Source organism: Amphiura filiformis, chromosome 2, assembly GCF_039555335.1.
Source record: "Amphiura filiformis chromosome 2, Afil_fr2py, whole genome shotgun sequence".
Taxonomy (NCBI): domain Eukaryota; kingdom Metazoa; phylum Echinodermata; class Ophiuroidea; order Amphilepidida; family Amphiuridae; genus Amphiura; species Amphiura filiformis.
In genome coordinates, this window is record NC_092629.1 from 50,576,759 (window position 1) to 50,597,842 (window position 21,084).

The following is a 21,084-nucleotide window of genomic DNA, read 5'->3' on the forward strand; positions in this document are numbered from 1 at the left end:
CAAAATTTTCAATTGATCGTTGGCTTTTCATCCCACCTACATACACTTTAAGTATAAATCATCAGATTTATAAAGTTTACTTCGAGTACTGTTAAATATCAAAAATATCAATTTTTAATCATTTGCCATAAAATGTGTATCACATTAAACGAATTTCAAAAAATCCAAACTATTTGATATCAGAAGGACATTCTTCGTATTCAGAATGCAATTCGATATGTCTGATGTGCTCTAATGTCCCACAATAAATACTGTCCAAACGTTCATACCCCATCCCTTAAGACTATCGTGATTTACTGAGCCAATCAGCAACATGTTTTTATTTATTTATAACAACATTCAGCCGAAACCATGCAAAGCCCAGTGGTGCTTAGGGGCTACAAAATTCAAGGGATGCCAACCGAATATGATGGGATGGGGATATGGGAAGAAGTCTGATTTCAGATGCAGGAGAAAACTAACACTACTTTCTGGCTCCCGGGTCTAGCTCTGTTGCTTTAGTAAACTATCCAGAAAAGTTGCATCAGCAACAAGCGCAAGGTGTTGCACCTTACATGCTGCTCGCAAACACGCTCGCTAAGTCTGTGAGGGCCAAAAACTGTGGCTGCAAGAAAACTGGAGCACCCAGAGAAATATCTGTGAGGACAAGCATGAATCTTCATGAGTGCTACCTGCTGATTACTTGCAAAAGAACTATTGACTTATTGAGCCAATCAACAACATGATTAGAATGGTAGTAGGGCTGAAGAGGATTGAGCTAATATCTATAAGCTGTTGCTCAACACTAGGAGAATGACACACTCATCCATTACTACACAATGTTACCATCAGATACTTACATTAGCAGTGACTTTGATCACCCAGTCTCCTAATCTAGCTTCCTCACTCATATACATCTCTCCTGACACTACTCCATAATTTGTGTTTTCAAGACCCATCCATTGCTTCACAATGTTACCATCAGGGTCCTGCGATGAAAAAGGAAGACAAAAAGACAGGAAATAAACAATTAGTACGATTTCACAACGTCAGCTTTATTATAGTTTTCGGCAAGGTTCTACCGCTGTCTGCTGAGTTAGTGTTGTCAATAGTGTAAACACAGAATGGTATCTCCCTCTTAGGTTTTGGGGTTTACCACCAGTTCTTGTTTATCATTATTATTATTATTAGGGGTGAAAAGTTGGGTAGGGGTGGGCCATTTTTTGTCGCTTTCGATCAAAATAATTTTTAAAAAAAATTTGGAACTTGTTGTCTGCAGTTGACTGACACTGGTACCGCAGAAAGCAGAATCTTGGACAGCTATCCAGTTACCATGATAGAATTGCTTTATTCTGTGTGGTACTAACTGGATAGTTGCCCCGGCGTGGAGAAAGTTGATAAAAGGTTGTGTAAACCTAGCTGGCGAGACAACCTAGTGTGTATTACAATAGTGCGCAAAAAAATTAAGGTACCGGTACCAGTTGTGTTCACCACTGTTTATCCTAAACAAACACAAATATGTCAACATTAAAACAAGCAGCCAATAGCTCTGATTTAAGACCTTATTTGTTGCCCGGGGGTACTCAAGTTTGGTTTTGGTAGGGACGTGCCGCTGAGAATTTGAAAGTGGACCCATAAATATACCAATTTTTAAAGAAATTTGGACCCATTGATATACCAAAAGTCAAAATTTTCGGCCGAATTTAACCCAAATTGTCTTAGTTTTTACAAATTTTGGGAAAATTTTGAAAATTTTGGCTAGATTACGGAAAACTTTCAAAAATTTTGAAAAAAGGACCCATTCATATACCAAAATAGGCTTTGAAAAAGGGGTCATTGATATACCAAGAGGCTGAAAATGCTACCCATATTTATGCACGTCGCCCCGTCGGGGTCCCCGTATGGTCATTTGTACTGAGTACCCTCGGATTTGTTGATATTGGTTGAGAATTATATAAATGATGATCTAAAACCTAAGGGAGAAACAACCAAATTAAAAGTTACACATTTGTGCTCTAATCAATGAAAGCAAGATGCTAGTTTTAACATGCTATAAACAATGGAAGAATGAGTAGTTCTCTTGTTGGAGAATGCTTTGTGTACAAATCAATAGGGCATGCAATGGAGCAAACTCCAACTTTTTAATTTGCATCTTCCTTGGGTTTTTGGATCATTGTGTCTTTATTTCTTGAAGGATTTTAATGAATGAGGTCTTAAATTCCGAATTCGAGCAAAAGATACAGCCATTGCCTGCTGGTTCCAATCATGACATATCTGTCTTTGTACAGGGGTGAACATAACTGGTACCTTTATAGTTCTTTTGCTTATACCAAAGTATTCTAGCTAAAATACTTTGCTAATACTGTATTGTGTACACCGATGATGCATGACTGTTCACGCGTAGACCAGCATGCCTGGTACCTGTGTGGAAATCGAGACAAAGTAAAAGGTTGCATAAACCTAGCAAGTGAGGCAACCTCTACTGAAGCATTATTGTGTACACCAATCAGGCCAAAAAAAATATATTGTTGTGTTGCCCTCAAGTGGGAAAATGGGAAATTTGGGTAGGACGGTCGGATTTTTTTTTTTTTTTTTAAAACCTTCAGTTTTTAAAAATCCCCTCAAATATTAAATGCTTCTTCAATTAGGGACATTTGTCAATTTTGACTTCTGGATACCTGTTAGACATCAATTAAAGACTAGTCTTTCAATAAAATATTAATTTTAAGTGAAAAACATTGAGTTTTTGAACAAATCTGTAAAAATCATCATTAAAAAAAAAAAAAAAAATTGCACCCCTGATTTTTCAGGATTTAGGGTCGGACGGTTGAGGGCAACACAACAATTTTTTTTCCCTCATGCATGACACACGTAGACCAGCATGCGTGTACACATGTAGGGATATCATGCAGGTAAAACAAACTTTTATTGAAAAGAAATATCAAAACAACAACAATTATCAATTTAAAATAATATTGTGACAAATTTAATTCATTTCATAAGGCTAATGAAAAGTCAATTCCCAACTTCCTGAACATTACAATTTTTCCAAGATTGTGTAGGTGACTTTTTCATTACTCATTATAAGACTGTGCATGTGGCATGTATAGTCACTAGGATCCACAACATGCCCATCTATCAGGGCACAGTTCTTTAACCCCAATACATTTGTACATTCACTGGATGACCTTTGAAAATTTGGGTACAAAAACTCATACTCTGCAACTTGAGGTCAAATTTTGCACTATGATTGTATAATTGAGGTTATTGGACTATGCCATTTGGATGAGGCCATCCTGGTCACCAGGATGTGGTAAAGGATAGCAGAAGTGCACACTAGCCATGAATGATGTCATGATGTCAGCTGAGTTTGCTAATATCCCAATATATGTCCATAATAAAAAGATGCTTTAAAATGTTTTTCTTGATGAGGAATAGCTTTCGTTTCTCTAAAACTTGTCAAAGTATCAAATATTGAAATATTTGGAAATATTGCATTATTTGACCAGAAATTTTCCGAGACTGGGTTGGGTAACAGTAAACTGGGAATCAACTTTCATTAGTCTAACATGTACAAGCTGGACGTATCATAATGATTTGTATACCCATCAGGTTTCATTGATAATGGATGAGTCTGACCAGGCCCGTAGCTACAATTCTTTTGTGGGGTGCAGATTTTCCAAACGCAGACCTTTTTCAAGAGAAATCGTCATTCTTGCCAAATTAGAGGAATGCGTTTGATTATCACGGATCATACTTGTTAGCAAATTTCACAGAAAGTTCATGATTTGGGGTATTGATCAAAATCAAAACTATTGATATTTTTTAAAAGACAAAGCAGCCCTTTTGAAGATTTATGGGGTGCATCACCCCCCAGCCCTGAGTCTGATGCATCAAAATTCAACATAAGATCCAAATAATTTACAGATTAAAGGAGGATTCTGTGATCCTAGCATCCTCTTTTTGTGACATTTTTCAGTAGATATTCACGAAAAAGGTTATTCCCAAAATTTCAGTTGATTCCTATTTTGCGTTTGCGAGTTATGCATGATTATTACACTGCTCCATAGGCCACTGTGTGTAATTTCGTTCTGGTATACCAAAACTAAATTCAAATTTGACGATATTTTTGCTAAACTAATTTATCTGCAAGACATTTTTTGTACATAAATATTCTGTAGCCAGAGATGTCCAGTGGTATAAAAATCTCAACTTTTTTTGAAAAAAGTGGGGGGATGAGGCTGTGGATCACGAAATGCCCTTTTAATTGTATAACAAGTCATAATACAATACACCAGGGCGCATGTGCCACCACACACCCCCAATCGATTGCAAAATTTAGAAAATCCCATAGGAAAATTGCTGAAAAACGGCTTGTGCACTCAGGAACAAATCTTAGAAACAGTGCACAGATTTTGTATGCACAGGGTCAGCTTCTTTCATTCAAAGGACAATGTCTTCAAAATGCAACGGAATACACCCAGATGTATTAGGTATACACCCAGATGTATTAGGAATACACCCAAACGTATTAGGAATACACCCAGATGTATTAGGAATACACCCAAATGTATTAGGAATACACCCAGATGTATTAGGAACACACCCAAATGTAGTAGGAATACACCCAGATGTATTAGGAATACACCCAAATGTATTAGGAATACACCCAGATGTATTAGGAATACACCCAGATGTATTAGGAATACACCCAGATGTATTAGGAATACACCCAAATGTATTAGGAATATACCCAGATGTATTAGGAATACACCCAAATGTGTATCAGGAGTACACCTAAATATATTCACCCAAAGGTCTTCATTCAAAGGACAATAACTTCCAAATTATGCAACGGCAAATTCTGAGAACATCAACAAATCAAGTAGTTGTTATTTAAATCAGTAAATTCATGTGCCAAATAAAATTGATGGCTCATGTGTCAAGAACAAGAAGAGTCTATGCACAGAGGGTAACCATGCAAGGAAAACAACTGTTTGTATTTAAAGAAATATCAAAACAATTTTATTCTGATATATTTAAAGCCCAGATGGTTCTACCTGCAATAGCTGCTTTATAGACATTTTAATAATTTCTGCATTCTATATTGTACACAATCAAAAAAATATGGCATCTGGCAGCTATATTGCAGAAAGTGCTTTCTTGCCCTACACCACCGATTTGGTATCATACAAGCACACAGCTTGGTTGCCAAGCATGTTGCAACTAATTTGTTTACAAGAAAAGAAGAACTGAATTGTGCAAAGTTGTGTATGATTTTAATTGAGGAGACAATGAATGGGGTATTCCAGTTGAAATCCATACACTCCCTATGGAAGACATGACCTTAGTCTCTCACACAGGGGGTGTAGATTTTAAATGGAGTCACCCATTCAGGTAGCCCTATTTGAACAATGGATGGTCTATTCCAGATGAAATCCCAAATTAATACACCCCTATGGAAGACATGACCTTAATCTCACACACAGACAGTGTGTAGATTTCAAACAGAGCCACCCTTCAGTGTGATTTCAAATGGAGCCACCCATTCAGGTAGTCCTATTGGAACAACTGATGGGCTTCATGCACCCCTATAGAAGACACTTGAACTTGAACATGATCTCTCCCACAGGGGGTGTAGAATTCAAATGGAGCCACCCATTCAGGTAGTCCTATTGGAACAACTGATGGACTCCATGCACCTCTATAGAAGACACTTGAACTTGAACATGATCTCTCCCACAGGGGGTGTAGAATTCAAATGGAGCCACCCATTCAGGTAGTCCTATTGGAACAACTGATGGACTCCATGCACCTCTATAGAAGACACTTGAACTTGAACATGATCTCTCCCACAGGCAGGGGGTGTAGAATTCAAATGGAGCCACCCATTCAGGTAGCCCCATTTGAAATTCACACTCCCTGTGTTGAGATTAAGGTCATGTCTTCCATAGGGTGTATGGATTTCAACTGCAATAGCCCAATGGATGTCAACATAGGTGTTCTATTGTTGTATAGCACACCAATGCAGTTTATAGAAAAGATATCTTACACTTCCCATAATGCATTTCACTGTTCTGAACTGATTTGCTATCTAGTGCAACATGGGTCGATAGTGACGAAATATACACTCACTGAATAGAACACATCCAGATCTGGCAAACCGGGGGAGGCACTCCCTATCTGAAATGGCAGGGATGTGCCGCGGCCATGTTAAAAGTAGGGGGAATTCAGGTCAAATGTACAATTACAAAAATATGGGGTCATTCAGTACACAACCTAAAAAAAATGGGGTCATTCGGTATGAAACTTTGAAAAAAGGATGGTCATTGGGGTAACAAATTGTAAAATTGGGAGTCATTGGGTACAGGATTGCCAAAAGAGTATCATTAATTACACATAAATAAGTGCCAAACTGCTGAAAAAACAACTTGGCCACCTTGGAAATTTGAGAAATCTCATTATTTCTGGAGGAGAACACAAATACCACCTACATTTGGGAATTAAAAAGGGGGGGGGGTCATTGGGTAGCAGGAAATAGAAAAAAGGGGGGCATTGAGTACATGAATTTTTTTAAAGGGGGTCATTGGGTAATAGGTAGGACCATAACACAAAAAAGGGGGTCATGGGTACAAGCCGGTTTGAAAAAGGGGTCTATCCCGAGGCACATGATGCATATCTGTTATGGAAGTGCCCCCCCCCCCGGGGGCAAAATACGTTTATTTCTTGACTATCAACCGAATGAATACAATTAAGGGAACCTGCACGAAGTAACGGGAGTATCAACTGATGAAATGAGGTGATGCGTCATGTTGCAAAGGATTCTGGGAAGGGGTTAAAGATATCTTCTTGGGGGTCCTCCCTGTTATGTTGGACCCACAAAAAGAAATGATCACTTGGTGTTAAATGTATACAAATAATGTTGTGAGAAAAGTTGACATCAATTTATGTTTTATTTCATAATCTGTGTTTTCGCAATACTCTGCATGCTAGCCATAGGTTTCAACCACGGCATAAAAAGTACAAGTTTTGAGATATTTTCTCAAAAAAATATCATGAGCTTTTATCGTAAGAATCCCTGAACCAATACTAGGCTTGTTTGTACTCATTTAAATATATTTTTCATGCTGATTCCAAATATGGTCATGAAAATTTACAGTTCTGAAATTTTTAATTCAGAAAAAATTGAAACTTGTCGCCTGCAGTCGCCACCCACGTGAAAGGTTACCTAACCTAGCCTAGTGATATAAATAGAGTACCACAGCATGGTGTTAAATAAACCATTATACTTCTGTCTCCTATATGGACTCAAATAATTGCCTTATTTAATTCTGGTGACAGACTGAATCAAACAGATATAATCAGTTTTGTAATTAATTACATTTTATTTGTGTGGGCAGTCATGGATTTTAGAAATTAAACAAAATATTGGACCTGCACTAGGCCTACGCCTACAAAGTGCTACATACACATGCCACAACATGCGTGTTCATTGTGGCCACTGTTGTTTATTGCCTCATAGCGACACCAGTGTCCGAATTAAGAAAATAAAAGGGTTGTCCCATGAACAACCAGGTTGTAATTTCTGGTTGTCCACCAAAGTTTTTGGTTGTCCGTAAGCTGCCACAATCTGAAACAACTACATGTGACCAAGTGTAGTCAATTTATGAACAATTACTCTTAAATATTTAACAATTCATCTGTTGTGTCAGGTTTGAGCAAACTAATGCTGAAAAAGTGACTTTTGGCAACTAGAGCAATATTTTCGGTTGTCGGTGGATGTTTTGGTTGTCCCGGCTAACGGACAACCAAAATTTCGAACACTGGACGACACCCAGGAAGTAAACCAATCACATTTAGTATTTACAAGCTAAACCACACCAACCGATTATTAATATATCATTTAATACAACGCACAGTATCTTGAATTGGAAAAATTGTCCTCCTTGTAATCTTTCAGTTAGCATTGGCTGACATGTTAAAGATACTTTAAAAAAAGAAGGTTGATTTATATTCCAAATCAAGATATTTGTGAGTTACTGCAATGATGTTTGGGTGTATTGCAAATACATTTGGGTGCATTCCTCATACTTTTGGGTGTATTCTTAAGACATTTGGGTGCCTTTCTAATACATGTGAATGTGTATTTCTAAGACATTTGGGTGTATTCTTGTGATTGGCTGCTGGAAAATCAAAGTAGGTAGAATGACCTTAATGCCTGATCATCCCTGATGCAGACGCCACATCGTAACTGCGATATCGCAATATATCGTTGCAGTTCATTTCAATTTAATCACACGATGGTGTGGTGTATCACAGCATATTGCGTACCCTCCCTCGGGTCCATGGAGAACGACTGGTAATGTAGATTATACAACATTAAATAAACCCGATACATGGACCATTCCAATGTGTAGGCAAGTTGCCTTCCAGCTCCCAGACAGTGTGTAGATTTCAAACAGAGCCACCCTTCAGTGTGATTTCAAATGGAGCCACCCATTCAGGTAGTCCTATTGGAACAACTGATGGGCTTCATGCACCCCTATAGAAGACACTTGAACTTGAACATGATCTCTCCCACAGGGGGTGTAGAATTCAAATGGAGCCACCCATTCAGGTAGTCCTATTGGAACAACTGATGGACTCCATGCACCTCTATAGAAGACACTTGAACTTGAACATGATCTCTCCCACAGGGGGTGTAGAATTCAAATGGAGCCACCCATTCAGGTAGTCCTATTGGAACAACCGATGGACTCCATGCACCTCTATAGAAGACACTTGAACTTGAACATGATCTCTCCCACAGGCAGGGGGTGTAGAATTCAAATGGAGCCACCCATTCAGGTAGCCCCATTTGAAATTCACACTCCCTGTGTTGGAGATTAAGGTCATGTCTTCCATAGGGTGTATGGATTTCAACTGCAATAGCCCAATGGATGTCAACATAGGTGTTCTATTGTTGTATAGCACACCAATGCAGTTTATAGAAAAGATATCTTACACTTCCCATAATGCATTTCACTGTTCTGAACTGATTTGCTATCTAGTGCAACATGGGTCGATAGTGACTTGAAATATACACTCACTGAATAGAACACATCCAGATCTGGCAAACCGGGAGGCACTCCCTATCTGAAATGGCAGGGATGTGCCATGCCATGTTAAAAGTAGGGGAATTCAGGTCAAATGTACAATTACAAAAATATGGGGTCATTCAGTACACAACCTAAAAAAAATGGGGTCATTCGGTATGAAACTTTGAAAAAAGGATGGTCATTGGGGTAACAAATTGTAAAATGGGAGTCATTGGGTACAGGATTGCCAAAAGAGTATCATTAATTACACATAAATAAGTGCCAAACTGCGAAAAAACAACTTGGCCACCTTGGAAATTTGAGAAATCTCATTATTTCTGGAGGAGAACACAAATACCACCTACATTTGGGAATTAAAAAGGGGGGACATTGGGTAGCAGGAAATAGAAAAAGGGGGTCATTGAGTACATGACTTTTTTTAAAGGGGGTCATTGGGTAATAGGTAGGACCATATCACAAAAAGGGGGTCATGGGTACAAGCCGGTTTGAAAAAGGGGTCTATCCCGAGGCACATGATGCATATCTGTTATGGAAGTGCCCCCGGGGCAAAAAATCGTTTATTTCTTGACTATCAACCGAATGAATACAATTAAGGGAACCTGCACGAAGTAACGGGAGTATCAACTGATGAAATGAGGTGATGCGTCATGTTGCAAAGGATTCTGGGAAGGGGTTAAAGATATCTTCTTGGGGGTCCTCCCTGTTATGTTGGACCCACAAAAAGAAATGATCACTTGGTGTTAAATGTATACAAATAATGTTGTGAGAAAAGTTGACATCAATTTATGTTTTATTTCATAATCTGTGTTTTCGCTTAATACTCTGCATGCTAGCCATAGGTTTCAACCACGGCATAAAAAGTACAAGTTTTGAGACATTTTCTCAAAAAAATATCATGAGCTTTTATCGTAAGAATCCCTGAACCAATACTAGGCTTGTTTGTACTCATTTAAATATATTTTTCATGCTGATTCCAAATATGGTCATGAAAATTTACAGTTCTGAAATTTTTTAATTCAGAAAAAAATTGAAACTTGTCGTCTGCAGTCGTCACCCACGTGAAAGGTTACCTAACCTAGCCTAGTGATATAAATAGAGTACCACAGCATGGTGTTAAATAAACCATTATACTTCTGTCTCCTATATGGACTCAAATAATTGCCTTACCAATTCTGGTGACAGACTGAATCAAACAGATATAATCAGTTTTGTAATTAATTACATTTTATTTGTGTGGGCAGTCATGGATTTTAGAAATTAAACAAAATATTGGACCTGCACTAGGCCTACGCCTACAAAGTGCTACATACACATGCCACAACATGCGTGTTCATTGTGGCCACTGTTGTTTATTGCCTCATAGACGACACCAGTGTCCGAATTAAGAAAATAAAAGGGGTTGTCCCATGAACAACCAGGTTGTAATTTCTGGTTGTCCACCAAAGTTTTTGGTTGTCCGTAAGCTGCCACAATCTGAAACAACTACATGTGACCAAGTGTAGTCAATTTATGAACAATTACTCTTAAATATTTAACAATTCATCTGTTGTGTCAGGTTTGAGCAAACTAATGCTGAAAAAGTGACTTTTGGCAACTAGAGCAATATTTTCGGTTGTCCGGTGGATGTTTTGGTTGTCCCGGGCGAACGGACAACCAAAATTTCGAACACTGGACGACACCCAGGAAGTAAACCAATCACATTTAGTATTTACAAGCTAAACCACACCAACCGATTATTAATATATCATTTAATACAAACGCACAGTATCTTGAATTGGAAAAATTGTCCTCCTTGTAATCTTTCAGTTAGCATTGGCTGACATGTTAAAGATACTTAAAAAAAAGAAGGTTGATTTATATTCCAAATCAAGATATTTGTGAGTTACTGCAATGATGTTTGGGTGTATTGCAAATACATTTGGGTGCATTCCTCATACTTTTGGGTGTATTCTTAAGACATTTGGGTGCCTTTCTAATACATGTGAATGTGTATTTCTAAGACATTTGGGTGTATTCTTGTGATTGGCTGCTGGAAAATCAAAGTAGGTAGAATGACCTTAATGCCTGATCATCCCTGATGCAGACGCCACATCGTAACTGCGATATCGCAATATATCGTTGCAGTTCATTTCAATTTAATCACACGATGGTGTGGTGTATCACAGCATATTGCGTACCCTCCCTCGGGTCCATGGAGAACGACTGGTAATGTAGATTATACAACATTAAATAAACCCGATACATGGACCATTCCAATGTGTAGGCAAGTTGCCTTCCAGCTCCCAGCATTTTGTGGGAGTTCAATTTTACCGATCCTGGGTCAGACGAGTTTTCTATATATCACGTCCGTGGTCTCACTGTCTTGCCGTTTGTGCAGGCGTTTGTGTAAGCTGCTACTTAGCCTGACCAATCAATGTTGATCTCAGCAAGCAAGGCGATATTTGAAATAGGTTTTCATTGATAGTCTATTGATCATAACCAACGCGCGCGCAAAATGACAATAGAACTGAGTCATGCATGTTATGTGCCTACCATATTTGAATTGACAATGAGGCGGGGCTATCATAATTGACGCCACGGTCACGTTACATAGCTTGATAATTATTTGGAAGTCAGTTTACTATCAAAGCGGAACAGTCTGGGTTTAGGAGAGCTATTATAAAAAATAAACAAGTTGGTCTGTAGATTAATTGAGTTTTCGTCGATACACAGTGCTCTAGGAGCACTATAACTTTGTTGTCATTTATAATTAGGGCTTAGTGGTGTGTTGTTTTAATCTTTGGTGTGAAGGAGAAGGTGGTTTTAGCTCTAATTATTTACCCACAGATGGAACCCAGACTGTGGGACAGTCTACATATTGCGCAATGTGGAGCCTGAATCGGACTTAACATGCACAACACTAAAAAACACTCCTTTTCATCTGAATTTTGGTCACGCATGTAAATCATTATACTTGAGTGACCCCCCCCCCACTTTACAAGTATACTGAAAATCACTTAATTTTGCTAGAAGCCTTAATTCGCCTAAGTAAATACCCGTAAATTAAACAGCCTTTCATTGAATTCTAAACATGAATTGCTGGATTAGCGAAATTAAATACCCACGAAAATGGTACTCATTGGCAATTAGCGAAATTAAGTACTACCGGAAATAAATACCTAATATCATATTTATTACTTTCAAGTTAAGCAAGGATTTTATAAACTTCCTGAGGCTGTCCAACCCTAATATTCCACGGGATTGACCTACTTTGCCTATAGTGTGATGACCTCCCTTTGTCCAAACAAGAACTGTCTTTAAAAAAGACTACACCATATATGAAGATCATATTTCATATTTACCAATACCAAGTCAAAAAGACAAAATTGATGTTTTAAAACATTGGTTATTTCATTGAACATTTTCAGTAGTTGTTATCCACAAAACAATATGTGACACGATCAAGGGAATTGAGTCGGATGTCGCTAATATTGATTTTGAGATATTGGCAAAGAAAGTGTTAAAATTCTTTTGTTTTATATTGTTTTCAGCGATTGATAAATTGATGTAACTTCACAAAAGAAATTTGTATCAACATGGGGTTTTCAGTTTCTGAAAGCCCTAAATGTCCTCTTTAGAAACATGTGTAAAACTCATGTTCGACCAGGGCCGACATGTGACTCATTCCCCTTGATCATGTCACATATGTTTTATATGTTGGTGTAATGGGCTGAAAAAAATTAGGGTAGGTAGGGTAGGCTTATTTTTAAACACATATATGCTTTTAAAGCTGTAAATACAGGGTTTGAGCTTTGAATATGCCAGGTGTGCTACAAATCGCACTCCTTGAAATGTTAAGGCGAGCTTGTCAGGTGTGCTATAAATTGCACTTGTGAAGAAGCTAAGGCTCTGGCAGATTTGTAAGGTGAGCACCCAGCAGGGTTCGAATTCGGCTGTATCGCATAGCAGTTTGCTCCACATTTTGAAGTAACTGCTACCCAATTTTGCATTTGTATAGCAATTTTTATAGTGCTTTATTATATGAAAGTATCCTGATTATGATGAATAAAACTGCTACGCAAATTTTTTTAACGAATTCGCACCCTGGCACCCAGGTAGGCGATTTAAGTTGAAACTCAAAGCCTGTGAATTTGTAAAATTGGCCAAAAAAACACATTTGGGTGTATTTGCAGTGTAATTTCTGCGTCACCTTAATCTGTTTTGTGGTAATAGAAAATATCAATTCAATAAAGATACATTTATACGCAGGTAATGGCAATATACTAAGAGCCTGATATGCAATTTGATTGACTAGGTGCTATATATGGAGCCATTATCTATTGTAGCTTTTACTGTTTTAGTAGATGTGTTCAGACGCTCATAGTATAGCATAGAATTCTCGAACATCGGAGTACGTACTCGAGAATTTCAATTGCACTGGCAGATTTGAATTGTGCGCATGCAAACCGAATCCTATTGGGTGTATACACATGCTTATCATAAAATATCACCATATTGTTAAAGGCCTACTTTTAGTATTCAGTGATTTGCTCATTTGGCGAATCAATAAAATCATCAAAATTTAGGTTTTTGCACATGTGCTAACATACCCTGCAAAATAAAGTTAAGCCGAAAGCTGTGTATTAAAAGACAAAAGTGTACATTTTATGTGCAACTGTAATACCTTTACTTAAAGGCCAATATTGGAATGTCATCTTTCCCTGGGTAAGATCTGACACCAGGCCAGCCCATGGCCAGAGGGTAACATGAGTATGTTTGTTTCACCTTGAAGGCAGGGATAGTCTTGCTACTATGGGCTAACTTTCCCCTAGGCCATCCAATATGCCATGAATTAGTAGGACTACAACTGGTATCTACTGGTCACTTTATACTCCTATTTCCACATCTGTTAATTTTATATGGGCCTTTAAGTACAGAAATTAGCTACATGTATTTGAATGGGGCTTCAACTTTATCTGCACTATCTTCCACATGTTGCCACATTTTTCATTTAAGAAATTTTGTTTTGACTTACCCTTCACTTTTAAGCAATTTATACACAATGAACAATTGTTCAGTGATCACAGCGAAAGTGTGAAAGTGTAAAACATTTTTTTTTTAATTTCTACTTTCCACCAGGCGGCGGATGACATGATCGAGCCGGCAACTTGTGAAACCGCCCGGCCGTATGGCATTTTCCAATACACTCGGTTAGTTTTGTGGGGTTCATTATCGAACCCCAACGGTTTTAGCTTGTATTTATATTATTTATCAACATAGGCCTATTTGTTTGTGATAATTCAAGCGTTTTAAAATTTCAAAATAATCCCATTCAATTACACGGTTGACGATGAAAATTTACTGAATTTAGAGAATGCAATGCGCCCACCACCTGCTTTCCACTCTAGCAATTGGTAGTAAGTACCAAATGTTGTGGGAGCCAAAAGTGGCCCAATTTTGTTATTAAATATTGATTTCTATGGGACAAAAATGGTCAAACTTTGCAGGGAATATCTTCAAAATTCACCCATTTGGGCTACAAGATGGGCTATTCCAGTTAAAATCCATACACCCCCTATGGAAGTCATGACCTTAATCTACTACACAGGGAGTGTAGATTTCACATGGAGTCTCCCATTCAGGTAACAAACCCTATTTGAAATTCACACTCCCTGTATGGAAGATTTAAAGTCATGTATTCCACAGGGGGGTGTACAGATTTCAACTGTAATGGCCCAATCATGACTTTGCTACCCCTGTCCAATTTTTTTTCTTTTCAAAGTAGTTTCAATATTTGCTCTATTATTGGAATATGCGTCACAGCAAAGCTTAACAAAACATGCTCAGCTCCAGAGCTCAGCTCAATTTTAAAATTAACTCCTGACATTCATAATGGGCCTCCGGAATGTGCCATTCTAGTTGAAATCCATACACCCCCAATGGAAGTCATGACCTTAATCTACTACACAGGGAGTGTGAATTTCAAATGGGGTCTCTCATTCAGCTAGCAAACCCCATTTGAAATTCACGCTCACTGCCTGGAAGATTTAAGTCAGTGACAAAGCATCAAAAAGGGACAGGGGGCTTTTGGCCCCTATTCGATTAAAAAATTTAGAAAATCCCATAGAAAAATTGCCAAAAAAATGGCTTGTGCCCCCACCATCATGGTTGGTGCCCCCCTCCCAATAGGATTAGCCACTGATTAAAGTCAAGTCTTCCTTTTTTTTCCCAAAATTTAGAAAATCCCATAGGAAAATTCCCTAAAAATGACTTGTGTCCCCCATTAGGGCTGGTGTCCCCCCCCCCCATCATGGTTGGTGCCCCCTCCCAATAGGATGGCTCATGCTATGCCACTGATTACAATCAAGTCATCCATAGCGGGTGTATGGATTTCAACTGAAATAGTCCCAATCGATGTGAAAATTTAGAAAATCCTACAGGAAAAATACCACAAAATGGCTTATGACCCCATAAGGCCTGGTGCCCCCCATTATGGTTGGTGCCCCTTTCTCAATAGGATAGCTCGTGCTGCACCACTGATAGGAGTATACATATTTCAAATGGAATAGCCCCAATCGATTTGAAAATTTAGAAAATCCAATAGGAAATTACCAAAAAATGTCTTGTGCCCCCCCCATCAGGCCCGGTGCTCCCCAATCATGGTTGGAGCCCCCCCCATAAGAATGACTCATGTTACGCCACTGATCATGCTGATTACAATCATGTCTTCCACAGGGGGTGTATGGACTTCAACTGCAATAGCCTAATCGTGAGTTTGCTACCCTGTCAATTCCCATTCCTTTCTTTTCTTCTGGTAGTTTCAATATTTGCTTGTTATACAACTACAAAGCATCCTCATCTACAAGGACAAAGTTGTAAAACCCCAATACATTAATGCTCTGCGTGCTGGCCAAAGGTTTCAACATAAAAAGTCTCAAGTTTTGAGGTATTTTCTCAAAATTTCAAAAGCTATTTTAGGAACCACTGGACCAATACAAGGCTTGTTTGTACCGTATTCATTCCAATAAGCGCCCAGGGCGCTTAACAAAGTCATTTTGGGTGGGTGCTTATTTTTTACCTGGTTTACCTAATTTTTCGTGAGGGGCTTTTATTAGAGACAAATTTACGTATGTTGTAAAAGAGTCCGGACACGTTCTAGTAGCTTTTCTGATGTTGAAAATGCATTGCAAGTTTACACAGGATGTGCAGTCCTCCAGCTACATGTATTTCACTGTATCAACATCTATCTGTCAATTGAAAATTGAAAATACCCTGGGTGGGCGCTTATTGGGGCATGGGCGCTTATTGGAATGAATACGGTACTCATTTTAATGCAGATTCCAAATATGGTCATGCAAATTTACAATTCTGAAATTTTTTATTTAAAAAAAAATTGTAACTTGTCGTCTGCAGTCGGTTTACACTGATATCTGACTGTGTTGGGTACAACAACTCATACGCCACAATTTGAGGTCAAATGTTGATGTATGACTGTTACATGGGAAGTCAGAACTGTGGCATTAAAATGAGAGTATCATTATGGTTCATGGTATTTCCAGACCCATATTTGAGCAGGGATCATGCTTCAGTGAATATACTGAATTACAGCCAGGTAATGCTTTATTCTGTGTTTAATCATGGACATAATAGATCTACTATTTTCAATATACAAATAACACCACCCTGTTGGTGTAATATATTGCCACGGTAACAAAAAGGCATACTTGAATTTCATCTATTTTTAAACGATTTCAAATACAGTTTAGATATAAGCCATATTTTTTCCATCGCCAATCTCATGTTATGGATACAAACTTTTAAAATTGACTCAAATTTAAAACATGCATAAAGCTGAGTAAAAACTAAAAACTAAAACATATTTCTAGCAGGGCTGTCAACTTTTTGGAATTGCTTGGCGTGAGACAGAGCCGTACAAAAATGTACCAGGATTTGTTTACTACAATGTTCATTTTGACCCATGATTATTTGAGCCGTGGCGTTCGACAATCTGAAAAGCGGGAGGGGGGGCGTAGGGACAACAAATTATTTTGACGATGCGTGAGATTTTACTCATTTTCCAGCATTTTGCGTGAGATTTACTACCTAGGAGTGAGATTATACTACCTTGGCGTGAGACCGTGAGAAAATGACCCAATGCGTGAGACTCACGGCCAATGCGTGAGAGTTGACAGCCCTGTTTCTAGTCCCTTCCTGCTTCCTTTTTTGAGGCTGCTTCAATCTTTTTATTTAATTCAGTTAACTTTTGAAAAAAGATGCTTAGTAAGTTGATATACTTAAAAAAAGAGAACAGTGATTCATAGTTGATCCACAAGCCTCAGCAAATTTTACAGGTTGTCGCTGACCACTTCGGCTCCACATCATTCCACAAACCAGTAAAAACATACAGGGACTTGCAGCTTAGAAGTGCACACCCTAGACATTTCACAATTGACCATCATAGCCAGGATCAGCTCCCTGAGTTTCATACGGGTTGCAATGAGACAATTAGCAGTAAGCTCCTTGTCTAGGAGAATTGCATACTGATCACCAACGGGGTTCAAATCCGCATCCATAGTCGAACGCCTTATTGATTGAGCTAACTTGACTGCTAATAGCCTTGCTAAAAAAATAAAGAAACACTTCTTTAAGGTTCTGTGATCATTTGATACCAGAAGCATAAAATAAAATATAGGGCCTATTTGGGGATTCGCACCAGGTAGTTTATCAAGGGAAAAAAAGCCCCTTATCTTCCTTATTTTTGAAAACCCAGATGAGAAACATGATTTTATTTTTACTCAGGCTATTCCAGTTTAAATTCATACACCTCCTATAGAAGACATGACCGTAATCTTCCACCCACAGGGCGTAGATTTCAAATGACATCACCAATTTAAGTAACCCCATTTGAAATTCACACTCCCTGTGTAGAAGATTAAGGTCATGTCATCCATAATTAAGGGGTGTATGGATTTCAACTGGAATAACTCAATACATGGACAGTTGAGTTGAATGTTAAAATGGTTCACAATTTGTGACACATTTTTTAACATGCTCATCTGTCAGTACCAGGGTTGTTGATTTTTTTGATTAAAAAAAAAAATGAAAAAAATCAGATTTTTTTTATTTAAATCGATTTTTTAAATTTTTTTTATTCCAAGAACTGCTATACCCCATGATAATGTCAAAATAGTACCAGTGGAATGCTAGTCATATGCACAATCCTACCAGGTATTTACAAAAAATCTAGACATGTTTTTACTGTGAAAATTTCAAAGAGAAAATTTGATGAAATCATGGGGAAAAACCCTGTTGAATTCGGCACCTTGAAAATGAATTTTTAGCAATAGATAAAGTGACATCATAGAGGTATTTTAAAGAGGAAAAAACCCTGTTGAATTCGGCACCTTGAAAATTAATTTTTAGCAATAGATAAAGTGACATCATAGAGGTATTTTAATTGTATCCAAAAGTTGTAGAAACATTAGGAATGAAGTAAAACAGTCAATTTAAGAAAGAAATTAACTTATATTTATCAAAAATGGTAAAAAATGAAAAAAGTTGATTTAAATCAGTGATTTAAAAAAAAATCAAGTGATTTAAATTGGCGTGATTTAAATCAAACAACCCTGGTCAGTACACAGTTATTTAACCCCAATATGGTTGAACACTCATAGTATGTCCTTTACACACACTACAATGTAGGATCTCAAACATGCCCACCTTATACATATGATAGGCCTACTCAGAAAATATATCTTACACTTCCCAGAATCCTTGGCAATATAATGCATCGCCTAGCCCAGGGGGGGTCACTCAAGTTTCACTGTGTACACATGCGTGACCAGAGATTTTCAAAACATATCCTAAACAGGATTTGCCCTGCAAAATACACCCTGAATAGGAATTTAGCGCGGTTTCGTAACAAAGTTTCGGCAATTATGACCCCTAACAGGATAGGATTGTACCTAAAAGATACCCCTAAGCAGGATTTTATCTGAGAGGTACCCGCCCTTACAGGTTTTTGATAGCTTTGTAAATAGAAGGATCATTAAAATGACCCCTAAATGCACCAACTAGAGGTTTAAAAACAACAATTTTTCTTGAAAACAGGCGTTTTTTATCCCCTAAATGGGATTTGCGCAGTTTGAACCGGGAAAAGTCGTTGGACCTATTTGTCACAGTATAGACGAATCCAACGAGCCAAGTCATGGTCAGGATTTGGTCGGCCATCTTTGGTTTCCCGCTAGCACCAACTTGGGGTTTTGAGCTGATTGTGCAAATAAAAGCCGCCTAACACCTGGAGAAGATGCAAAGACGAGGAGGGTTAATAGAATAATATAAACAATAGAGGTAATCCTGTCGCATCTATTCATACATAGTCCTTTTGTTCATCCATTTGTATATCTATGAATAGATGCGACGGGATTACCTGCAGAATTATCTCTATTGTATTATTCTATTAACCCACCTCAACCTTCTCGAGGTGTAAGGCGGCTTTTATTTGCACAACTGTTGGAACTGTATTGTGTTGTAAACTTAAATCATTCCTTTGTCTACCTGTGTTTTCGCGGAAGGTGTAAAACGGGTGATGGAATGCAGTTTAAAACTTCCGCCAAGGCCGAATCATTTCACATTTTGGATGCATTGCAGCCGACGGGGACCCAACTAAAGGCTGCTAGTTAGGTGTAGGAATGCGTGTATTTGGATTCGTCTATAAAAAAAAACAAAAAACCTAAAAATCCTGACCCTTTGTTCCTCAAACTGGCCAAATAATAAAATTTGATATTGCCAGTTTTAGTGCTAACTACAGGAATAGGATTGGGCAAAATGAAATAAATAGGATTATATTTTGTTAAATCATAAGAAATAGTGCTGCTTTTTTTTAAAATCAGGAGTTAGTATGATTCACACAGTCTACATAAATATCCAAGGTCAGACAGAAATGATGTCAACAATAATTATGAACATATTTTTGAAATACTGTATAGTAGGATATTTTTCGCTGGGTTAATTTTTTGCAATGTTATCAATTCTGGACAGTTTAGTGGCTGTTTAATTCACATTTCCAAATAGGCCTATATTCACATTAAGTGCTATGTGTAATTAATAATTTCTCGGGGGGTAAAAATTTGTGGCTGCCTGTTGGATCGCGAAAAAGTGCAAAAACGAAACCCTTGCAAAATTTCCTGCTATACAGGAGTTAACATGAAAAAGGACATCATGATCTATACACCATTGTGAACTTGTGTTGAAATATTGCTCAGGGTTGCCAAACGTGTGATTTAGTAGCCCAATTGGGTGATTTTGAAGTTTTTCCACACACCTTTGGTACATTTCCGGTCCCATAGAAATCAATGGTTAAGGAAATAATTGGGTGACTTTTTCAGCATGGGCTCACGACTCCCGGTACTTTTCTGTTCCATAGAAACCAGTGGTTAAGAGAAAAATTACGTGACTTTTTCAATGATTTGACATGCGACTTGGGCTGAAAATTGCTGGCAACCCTGACTTGGCTTCTTATCAATATCATTAATTCATGTAAGTCATCTTGCCAAGATTCACTAAGATCTACAACATTCCAATGTCTCAGTACACAGTTCATTAATCTTAATAGGTTCATACATTCATCAAACGACCTTTTATTGTGTTGGGTACAAAAACTCATACTCTACAATTCGAGGTCAAATTTTGTGCTATGATTAGTGAATGAAGGTTAAGGACTATGCCCTCTGATAATGAGGCCATTATCAACTAGTTTCTCACATGATTTTGACATTGATTATTCATGCAGAATCAGACTCATCATACACATGCAATGTACTTAATTACTATGATTAGCTCGTAATGAGCGAGAATTATTTTTGTTTTTTGTAACTACCCAAGACAATTAGAATTATGCGGCTCATAATTAGGGTGACCTCACAGCAAATTATGTAAATAAGCTATCTTTTCATCTGAATTTTACATGTTTTTCCATTTGTTCACAACTTCGTGTACCATATTAATATTTGTATTTTCACAAATGTAT

General features: G+C 37.8%; 1 protein-coding gene across 1 annotated transcript in view; it reads right to left on the minus strand.

Annotated features, from left to right (window-relative positions):
* LOC140141264 (CD109 antigen-like) overlaps nucleotides 1-21,084 on the minus strand; it is a 139,957-nt gene that overhangs the window by 96,644 nt on the left and 22,229 nt on the right. The window contains exon 6 of the mRNA XM_072163076.1: nucleotides 840-968. Within this exon, the coding sequence (XP_072019177.1) occupies nucleotides 840-968 (129 nt within the window). The remainder of the gene's footprint in view (nucleotides 1-839; nucleotides 969-21,084) is intronic.